Source organism: Dasypus novemcinctus, chromosome 1 (genome assembly GCF_030445035.2).
Source record: "Dasypus novemcinctus isolate mDasNov1 chromosome 1, mDasNov1.1.hap2, whole genome shotgun sequence".
In the NCBI taxonomy this organism is placed as follows: Eukaryota; Metazoa; Chordata; class Mammalia; order Cingulata; family Dasypodidae; genus Dasypus; species Dasypus novemcinctus.
Genome location: NC_080673.1, coordinates 87,565,885 through 87,577,044, shown reverse-complemented (window position 1 = coordinate 87,577,044; position 11,160 = coordinate 87,565,885). Strand labels below are relative to the sequence as shown.

General features: G+C 40.5%; 1 protein-coding gene across 2 annotated transcripts in view; it reads left to right on the top strand.

Annotated features, from left to right (window-relative positions):
- The first annotated feature begins 219 nt into the window (after positions 1–219).
- Positions 220–11,160, top strand: part of AP1AR (adaptor related protein complex 1 associated regulatory protein) — a 58,623-nt gene continuing 47,682 nt past the window's right edge. For both annotated transcript variants that reach the window (XM_004480861.5, XM_004480860.5), the window contains exon 1: positions 220–8,251. In XM_004480861.5, coding sequence (XP_004480918.1) covers positions 8,169–8,251 — 83 coding nt within the window. In that variant the 5' untranslated portion in view covers positions 220–8,168. The remainder of the gene's footprint in view (positions 8,252–11,160) is intronic.

The following is an 11,160-nucleotide window of genomic DNA, read 5'->3' as shown; positions in this document are numbered from 1 at the left end:
GCCCAATGATAAGGCCCCTGGAAAATATCCTGGGCTTCTCCTGGCTTCCAGAAGAAATCTGATTCTGATTGGGAGTTCTTCCAAGTTCTTCCATCAGCCTTCTAGGTGATACCGATGGCCCAGTGTTCAGTGGTGGAGGCTTTTCTACCAGGTTCCAGATCCATCTATTGATTCCCTATTTTACTAGCCTGCCTCAGAAGCAGAAGAGAATTCTTTTCTTTTTTTTTTTTTCCTGCTCTTTTCTCCACGTGGTGGCAAATGGATCTGCATGAAGGAGGCCTGGCACTGTTTACCACAGTGGCAGCAGCCCTCTTCTTCAGTGATGAGCATCCTCCAGACCACAGCACTGGGCTGCTCTTGTGATTCGTTGGTGGGCATCTTCCATCAAGTTTCTCCATTACAATTTTAGCAAGCAGCATGTTTCTATGACATCCATACCTTCTCAGAGTTCAATCTCTGTCTTGCAAGCCCTTTGCTATAAATTTCTAAGTTCCTTCTTCATTTACTTCTCCTTACTTCCAGGGGTGGTACCTCTTCTACTTCAGTAGAATTTCTTTAGCAGTTAAATACCACTTCCCTACTTAATGATTCTTTATGTGAATTTTTCCTTCTTCCATTTAGTAGTACAGGTTTCTAACATGTTAAGAGAGACCTGGAACAAACTCTACTCAGTGGAAGCACTACATATGAACCATATAACTATTCCCCTTATTTTCACTCTTCGTGAAATGTAAATGTTGGGTGAGCAAAAAATGAAGCAAATCAATTAGAGTGCCTTGGACTCAGTTATACTGAGCAACTAAGGAGGCTTATCATACACCTACAAGTCAGAAGAAATGAGACAGAGGTGATTAAGCTAAGAGATATAATTTCCACTTCTACCTTCCCTTTTATCTTTAAGACAACTTTGTGCCTTTGTTCTTGGAGAATCACTTGAATGGTCCATTTAGCTATTTGGTATGCAAACATAAAGTAAAAGACCATCTTGTGAAATAAAGTCATTTGAGAAGCAGTGATTTTAAGGACCTAAACCACTCTATATGATAATATACGAAGTTGTATTGGGCAGGATGCTTCTCTTATACTTTACTGGAGAAATGTTTATTTTATAAGTATGGATTTAAGGGGTGGTATGCTTGCAAAGTACTTATTCTTATGGAAATGTACTCTTTTTTTCAAGTCAAATGTACTCCTGTTGAGAGAGGAGTTGAAACTATACTCAGTGCACTAAAATTTTACTTAAAATGGGGGTAAATATGTACAAAAGAACTATGTAATCATGGGTCAAGTTAAATCTGGAAAAAACTATTGGTCTTTCACATGGTATTATTTATGACTGAATAAATAAGACTTTAGGAACCATACTGATACTGGATTATCGTGTTATGAGAGTGTTCTATTTGGATTTCCAGTACAAGACATTCCCAGTCAATAGAGGGCAAGGTCTTCCTCTAAATCAGTGGATATTCTCATTCTCAGTCATCCTGGAAAGCAGCAGATCCTGGGACAGACAAGGCCTAAGAACTAGGGAACGTCTTCTATCTAGGCCACACTTACTTGGAACATGACTTCAAGTAGTAGAGTGGAATGTGTCTGAGGGCATGTCCAAAAGGTGGGATTTTGAAAATGCCTTTTTCACAGAACACTAGTGAAAGGAAAGAATAACTTCATGAAAATTTCTTTCAGTCTGTGAATAATAACGGTAATAGTTAACACATATATTTCAGTATTACAGTATAATTATAGTATAGTATATAAGTACATTACAGGAATTACAGTATTATACTAAGCTCTTGATATGTGCTTACTCATTTATCCTCAAAACAAACTCATAGAGTAAATTTTATTATTGCTCATTATCTTCATTTTACAGGAGTTATAAATCTAATACTCTGTATAAATTTTAATAATCCCACCTACGCTCCAGTGAATTAAAGGATGAGTTTGTGTCCATGTTTAGACCAGCACTGGTAATAGAGAACACAGAATTCTTCTCTTTCCAGGGACCACCTGACTCCCAGAAAAACATGATGGTAGCAACTGATCTCAAAACTGCAAAATAGAGACGGAGCTCTGAGCAAAGGAAGGAGATTCCAATTTGGAATCAGAGAACCCAGAATCCAGTTAGAAGAACACACTGCACTCCAACTGAAAGAAAAACTCTTCCCCAAAACTTGAGGGGAAAAAAAATGCCAGCAAGAAAGAGATTTTGAAAGGGATGGAGAAGGAGAGAGATCCTACTACTGGAAGGTAGACAGGTGGAGTCTCTCTAGCAAGCTGACATCAAGTATCTATCACTGTCGATGATCTGTGTGTTTCTTAGCGGTGAGCTGAATATTCTGCGTGGCCAATTGCCACATAAGTGAATTCTTTAGCTGTGATGAATTAAACCCTTATCAGGATACCCTTGACTATGGTTTTCACTGGTTTCATACTCAGGCCTAAGCATAAGCGTTGAGAAAGCAGCACTGTGCCACTGTACAACATAAGCCTCACTGTCATAAGACCTGGGTTTTCTTCCTGATATACCTTTAATTAATTGTATGACCTTGGGCAAATCTAATTCTGCATAACTAATAGCAGATCACCCCTTAAGACTTTTCAAGCTTTTAAAAAAATTTTCCCACTCAGTCGGAGAGCCGGATCCGCACCCCTGCCCACCCTCACGCCGGCCAAGCAGGCACGGAAAGAGGCGAGCGGCCGGCGGGCAGAGCCAGGGAGCAGTCCTGCTGGAAGAGAAGATCCGTCCCTCTCGGTCCCTCCTAGGGCGCGGCTTAGGTCCCGCCCAGGGAGAGTACACCACCGCATTCATCAGTATTTTAAACTTTTAAAGCCACATAACAATAACGGTAAGATTTTTTATGTCAAACTTGGTCAAAAAATTGCATGATGGTAAATTCCATTACCTTGGTAATTTGTCTAGTACATTTCTAGGGAAAAATACTATGTAGCTCTCCTCAACTTCTTATACGCTATCCATGTTCATATTCCCATCACATTTTAAATGTCTGCATTTGTTATCAAACTTTAATTGAACTGGCTATAAATCCATCCTTTCTGATTACAGAAGTATTAGATGATATATATAGGAAATTAAAAAACAGAGAAGTATAAGAAAAAAATCCCATAATCCACATCCCCAAGATAATTTGTTATTTTGATATTTTCCTTCCAGTCTCCCCACACGACCTCAGGAACATGTCAGTATGGAGGTGTGTATGTATGAATGTATATACTTTGTTTTATACAAGACTTAGATATATAATATATATAATTTTCTATGCTAACATTTTCACTTTGCTTTATTCAGTTAGCATTTTCTCATGCTATATTTTTTTCAAAACCATTTCCGATGGCTGCATAATATTATTAGAATAGGCCAGAGTTCATGTAAACATTTTCCAGTTGTTTAGCACTAGTTTGTTTCTGATTCTTGAAATATATTTCCAAATTATTTTTCAGAATGAATTTCACTATTCCCAGCAGTTTGGGAGAGAACCATTTCATTGTACTCTTGCAAACACTGAACATTTTCATTTGTAAATCTTTGCCAACCTGGCAAATGAAAAATGACTTCTGTTTTAATTTGCATTGTTTTGAGCAATAAAGCTGAAGTTTTCATATTATTATTAATCATTTGTATTAAATCTGGGACTCATTCATATCCCTTTACTGATACATCAGATTTATTTTTAATAAATATTTATAAGAATGTCTATAGAAAGAGGTGTCCAAGCAAGTCTGCATAGTTGAAATTTTAGTTAGGCATTTCATTTTGAGATAATTGTAGTTTCACAGCCAGTTTTAAGAAATAATACAAATGTAACTATGGGGCAATGGAAATGTTCCACAAAATTATGCATGAATGTATATAGGACATGTTAAATTACACCAAAAATGTATAGGGGCCTATAGGCTAAAATGTAAATCATAATGTAAAACAAAAGATAACTAAAAATTTAGAAAATTGTATAGTCTAAAATATAAACCACAATGTAAACCCAAGTATTACCTTGTTTGAAAGCTATTGTCTCAATATCTGTACATCAGTTTCAGTAAATATAGTACAAACATGTAAAAAGATTATTGCTGTGGAAGGAAAAAGGGCTTTATATTGGATATGTGGGAGCACTGTATATTGTATATATGAATTACTGTGATCTAAAACTTTTGTGAAGACAAGCTTAATAATTAGAAAAAGAGAAAAAAGAAAGGACGTCGACACTGAGGAAAAGATGGAAGAAGTTGTCTTGCCAAGTTGCATACAGGGCAACACTTATTGCAGTGATGGAAGGCAAAACATAAAAAACAAAGCTTTTGCATTTTTAAATTTTTTGATACCCCAATTTATTTTTATCTTAATTTTTCTAAATTAATATGTTTCTATATCTAACCTTTAAACTCATCACTATATTCCATTTTACTATTAATGGACCCTGGCAATATATTGGGCTTCATTATCGAAGAAGTTTTGGATCACAGAGAGGTTCAACAATGGCAGGGGAGGAATACTGGTATGGGATGTTATTGACAGGGGACACATGGTTGGCAGGGAGTTCTCCAGGGCATATATACAGGGTGCATAAAAATGTTTGGATATTTTCATAGTGGATACAGTTAAAAACGACAACTGAGGGAGTGCTGAGTTCCTAACCAGGGGAGCTCTATCACATTTCCTAATGGAGCAGCAACAATCCCCCAAGTGCAATGGCAAAGACCAAAAAAGAAGGATGGTCCAATAACAAGCCCTTGATACTAATGACTATGCTTGTGAGCCTGTGTGCCTGAAATAAGAATAAGGCCTAGAACTACAGGGTGCCTAAAAGTTACCTCCTGAGAGCCTTCATGTTGCTCAAATGTGGCCAGTCTCAAAGCCAAACTCAGCATGTAAATGCATTCCCTTCCCCCCAGCGTGGGACATGACTCCCAGGGATGAGCCTCCTGGCACCAAGGGATTACTACCAAGTACCAGTTAAGATGTAACTAGAAAATGACCTTGAATAAAAGGGTCAACTCAGACCAGCAGAATATCTCAACCTACGTATAATATCAGGAGTTAAAAATGCTTTTTGACCTGAATAAAAGGGGGAAAGGGAAAGCACAAATGAGTTTACATGGCTATCAGTCTCCAAAAAAGAGCTGGAAGGTTATCAGAGGGATTGCCCTTATGCACACCTTAGCAGAGTCCCAGAGACAGATAAAGTAGATACAACCCCAGGTATTGGTTCTTCTGAGGGCTACAGACCCCCCACACGTTCTATGGTCACGGCAGATGGAGTTCAGTGCCATGTCAGTTAGCCCTACTTTGGAGTTTGTGTTTCTGTGTGATGGAGCTGGACTTAGATGTGATCTTTGTTCACAAGCCTCTCCTGTTACTTTTACCGGACCTGTGGTTAGCATTGATGTTTAGTGTATACCCAGGGGACCTGAATCTCTGGACTGTTCATGTGATAGCCAGGCCCTGAGCCTCAACAGACTAACAACTCCTACACTCTGCTTTATTGGACTTACCCCACTCAGCTAACATGGAGGTGAAGAAGGTCAACCACCACACCAGAGAGCCAAGAGTGCCTAAAATTGAAAGCAGGAGAATTGTATCCATCATCCATGTGGAATCTAAGCTCCCTCTTGATATAGATATGGAGTGGACACAACCATTCCAAGGTCCACAGAATGGAGGAATAGAGTATGGTTTAGAGTGGACTTACTGATATTCTCTTCATGAGCTATTGTGATTAGTAATTGAAGAAAATGTAGCATTGATTTGGAGAAAGTGGCCATGGTAGCTGCTGAGGATAGGGAGTAGGGAGAAGCGATGTGATGTAGGGACATTTTCAGGACTTGGAGCTGTCCTGGGTGGTACTGCAGGGACAGTTACCGTACATTGTATGTCCTCCCATGGCCTACTGGGTGGACTGGGGGAGAGGGTAAACTATAATGTGGACCATTGACTATGTGATGCAGCAGTGCTCAGAAATGTATTCACCAAGCGCAATGAATGTCCCATGATGTTGGAGGAGGTTGTTGCTATGGGAGGAGTGGTGTGGGGGGTATATGGGGACCTCATATTTTTTAATGTAACATTAAAAAAATAAAGACAAAAAAATAAAAATAAATAAAATAAAAACAATGCAAGTATTGGTAGTAGATGTTATAATGTTTGTTTTGTACATTCACAACTATTACACACTTGTTTATGTATGAGTGACCTATTTCAATAAATTTTTTTAAAAACTCCCCCCCTCAGAAAAAAAGAAATATACAGAGAGAGCCAATGTACCCCCAGGATGGTAACATCTTACAAAATTATGGTACCTATCACAACCAGGATATTGACATTGACACAGAGGAGATACAGAACTTTCCATCTCCACAAGGATCTATCTTCCACCCTTCCTGACTTCTGGCAATCACTACTCTGTACCCACTTTCCATAATTTTAATTATTTCAAAACTGTCATATAAGTAGCATATACAGTTTGTAAGCTTTTGGGATTGGCTTTTGCAATCAGCCTAATTCCCTGAAGATTGATTCAAGTTTTTGCTAGTAGCAAAAGCTCAATACTACTGCTGAATAGTATTCCACAGAATGTATATACCAGCTTTTTTAAAAACATTTAATGACATTTAAAAAAATAAAATAGTTGAATTTTAAAGACTACCTCATGAATGTTTGTTTGATTCAGGGACTGAAAAGGGGAAAGAAAACACAATCACTATTCCAGAAGTCATTCAGTCATTCCACAAACACTGAGAGCAGACTATGGGCCAAACATATCCTATGCATTTGATTACAGAAATGACTAAGACCTAAATAAGGTTAAAATTAGTTAAGTAGCATTGCTAAACATTGGACCCCAGGTCTGTCTAAATTCCAGGAAGCAAGAAAATGACTTCAAAGAATATTTTAACATTTCTAACAATTTTCTAAAATATAACTCTAGGTTTAATTTAAAAGACTAAAAACTGACGTGTCTGGTTAGTAAATAGGGCATCCTATCCACTGGATTAGGCGTTTGCTAGGCCACGCCTTATATCTGATTTTAATGGAACTGCTGACTGAGACCGAGTTTTAAAGTAGCCCTCAGGCAGGGTGCCACAAAGCAACATGCATTAAAGTAGGTTTCTTTTCCTATTTGCAACAGTTCTGGGCCACCTGCTTGGTGGGTTAGCAAGACTGGTGTCCCTGAAAAACCCCAATCCTCGTACCAATTTCTTCCAGACTCCAACTGTACCCGAAATTATTCTAAGATTTGATTTTAAAACAAAATGAGGCCAGTAGGGCAACATCAATAAGTTTGCCTACACAATGTTAACCATTTGGAGAACGCAACGCAGACCAGAGGCCGGAAGAAAAGAATTCTTGGTACGTTCAAAGCAATTTCTCTGACTTTATTTCTCAGTTATGGTTCAATATTTACAAAACTAAGCACACACTGCACCGAGAACTGCCCTATCACACCCTGACACCTGACCTGGGGCTCTAACTAAGCCACTCACAAGGCTTTGGTACAAAGTTTGACGCTGAACCTTGACGTGTGCCACCCGGTGCGTTCGAGACCGAGAAGTGGGAAGCAAGCAGTTAAAAGATTTCCTAGTCAGGCCAAGGTCCAGCAAAACAGACATCCACCCCTTCGAATTGTGGGGGCCCCTTCACGGAGATTTCTGAACTGTCGGAAGTGACGTAAGGGCCAGGACCCGGAGGAGGCGGGTCGCCAAGGGAACGCGCCCTATTGGGGCCCGGGATGAGCCGGGGGTGTGGCGGCGTCGGCGGCGGAGCTCGGGGCCGGGAGAGGGGGAGGGCGGGGCCTGGGCGCGCGACTCGCAGGGACTGGCCTTCTTTGGCAGCTGGAGGCGGTCACTCGTGCTGGGCTGGGGGCTGCGGCAGGCTAGCAGCCATGAGGACGGCGAGGCAGTCCAGACCTCGCGGGTCCGCGCTCCTCCCTCGCACGGCGGCGGCGTCTCGGCGGCCGCTGGAGTAACCGCTGTCTTTGTTCACAGCACCTCGTCCTTCCCTTCGCCTCAGTCGCTCCCGCCGCCGCGCTCCGGCTGGCTGGTCCTCGGCCCCGGATTCCCTCTCAGGCTCGCGCCGTGCGGATGCGGCTGCCGGGCCTGGGTTTGGGCTCTGCGCGGGAGTCGGAGGCGCGGCGGCGCCTGGGCGGCATGCAATGGGGAACTGCTGTTGGACGCAGTGCTTCGGCCTCCTCCGCAAGGAAGCCGCGAGGCTGCAGCGAGTAGGAGGCGGCGGAGGGTAAGCCCGCGGGGGAGGGGCCCGGCGCCCGTGACTCCTCCTATTCGACCCCTTTCACTGGTGACGACTTGGCGCGGGCCTGGATCCCCGCTGTCATCATGCCTTATTACGCGAGGGGCGGGTGGTCGTGATGGGAACCCTGGTCTCCAGGGACCAACTCTTGGCCTCCCTGGAAAAGAGCTGGAGGAGGGGGCGAAGTGTCCGTCCTGCCTCCTCCAGCGTGGTGCGCGCTGTCACAGGGGGACCCTGTCATGGGGGCTTCCTCACGCCGATGGACAGCAGTCCGGCCTCCACAGCAACCCGGACACACCCTACGTTGAGCCTGGGTTTAATGCCAAAGGAAGTGCCTCTGTGTGATCCTCTCACTGGTCTTGGCAGAGCAGGCGAGCCTCTGGCTCCGAAGGTGACGCCTGGTGAATTTTAAGGAGTCATTTGGATACTGGAATGAAATAGGGTTCCGGACACTGATTAGTTCTTCGATAGGTACAAAGACATGCTGAATTCCTGGGCTTAAAAATGGGCATTTTTCTTGGTGCTGATAACAAGAGATGCAGTGTGTTGTAGTTTTTTCATGTTCATTTATTTGGAATTCCAAGAGGAATGCGATACCCTGATTATTTCTCACGAGCCTGTAACACTAGGTCAGCCACAGTCCTTCTGAACCTCACTTCTCACGAGTAAAACTGGAACACCTTTAATGTGTTCCCTCTCACATCATCCGCAGAATTAGAATTTCGAAATTATCACATTTTTATGTTTTTGTTTTTATTTCATAGGGTATTGAAAGAATTAGAATTAATTCCTATGGAGTTCACTTTGTTGCTAAATATCTCCCAGGAATTCATACCTATTATTGAAAATCTGAACCATGCCAACTTTGTATGAAGAATAAGACTATTGTGCACTTTCTGGAATACATTGCTAGACTTTCAGGATCTGTCCCACTTAGCCAACATTATTAGATAATAAGATGTTCATCATGAGCAAAACAAAGCTAAATGATTTATAATTTGGATCTTTTGGTAATGGAAATCTTATGAAATTTAATATGATTTCCTCACTCCTTCAGCAGACATTGAGTGCTGATACCTCTTTGATACTACTGTGCTTAGTACAAAGTAGCTAAGGTTTTATGCCAAATGTCCCTAGAATGGAACTCAGAACTTCTAGATTTTGTGCCTAGTTTAGTTCTTTGGTTTCCTGGGCTTTGGGGTTATTAATATTGTTACAAAGAGACATGACAGCTGTTTTATCTTGTCACCCAGTCTCACCTAATTTATTTCTAGTTTTTTGTGTGTGCATGCAATCATATATTTAGGCTTTTTATCTAGCCTTGCCTAAAGAATAGATGCCACAAACTTTTTTGCTTTATTATTTATTTGTAATTGTGTTGTAGGGTGTTAAAATTGCAAGAAATTCTAACTGTAAAAATACTGTAAGTGGTTAAGCAACAATCATTTGTATTTGATTTTGAACTACCTTATGTGGTGACTTTGGGGTTTGTGTTTTCTTCTTTCATGTTGAATTTAAAAATTAATTATGTTTGAAGGGTGGTATTAAAATTAGGTTCTCCCTGAGCACTTGAGATTGGCAGCATAGGGAAGTTAGGGGGAAAGCCAGTGTGAGTGTTAATTGCCTGTAGATATGCCTTAAAAATGTAATAGTACAATGGTGACCTTTATCTTCTCTGTTTTAATCCATAAATGTAACTTTTAACAGTTTGCTTACTTGAATCTTCTGATTAACTTATTGTTTTACTTTAATATTATTTTAGCTTTTAATAAGCATGTAGGTGGACATAGTTAATTGTTATTTGCAGAATAGGGTTAACTTTGCCTCTCATTTAGTTGCTATTTGTTAACATTTAGTTTGGATTTTCTTTAAGGTATAGGTAAGACTTTAACTCTGGAAGTTCATCTAAGGGTGAAAAACTTTTGGAGTAATCATAAAAACTGGAAAAATTTATATTTCTCACCATGGTGAGCATAGGGTACACTGGCTTTCTTAGGCTGATTCAACTTCGGCCTTCACAGGGCTGCTTTATAATCCTGAGTCGGGCCTTTTAGCCTTGCACATTTCTCAGAGGTACGTCATAGTCAGATCATTCAATTCAACTATCCAATCTGAAAACTAGAATTACCAACTTTTTCATTTATAATATACTACATAATTCTTTACTATAAAGACCAGAATAATTTTTTGACTAGTCAGAATGTCAATATCAGTGTTGAGGTATCTTGGAAACCTTATCTGGTGATTAAAAGAGAAAGAGTTCAGTATCCTTTAGGAATAAAATTTAGACATCCTAACAATTTATCCTTCTTCATTATGGAGTTTTGCTTGCTTGTACATTCTAGAGAGCTCCATCTGCTGGCCAGTCTTCCTTTTCCCTGGGCAGTACTAGAAATCTTGTATTAAAAATAACCAGTACTCTTCTGTTTGCCATTGCTGTAGTGTTACTCTATTTTTAGTATACTTTCTCATATGTTAATATCCCAAGTTTACAGCTTATTTTACATTGAGGTTGATGGTCCTCTGATGAAATGGAAAGAACTTTGATCAATCAGCCATAGTTACTTATTGAGTACTTGCAGGGAGGCTAGAGCTATATTGCATACCACAGTGGGATATGGAAAAGATAAAAGAATCAGTTCTAGATCTCAAATTGTTTATAATAGGGTTCAACAAACAAAGCCTGCTGGCTGTTTTTGTAAATGAAGTTTTACTGCGACTCAGCCACATTCATTCATTTGCGTATTGTCTAAGGCTGCTTTTGTGTTAACAATGGTACAGTTAGGTAGTTTTGACAGAGACTGTGCCTCATAAACCTACAATATTTGCCAGCTGAACCTTTACAGAGAAACAGTTTATAATGTAGCTGGGGAGGTGGAATTAATATGCATGAAATA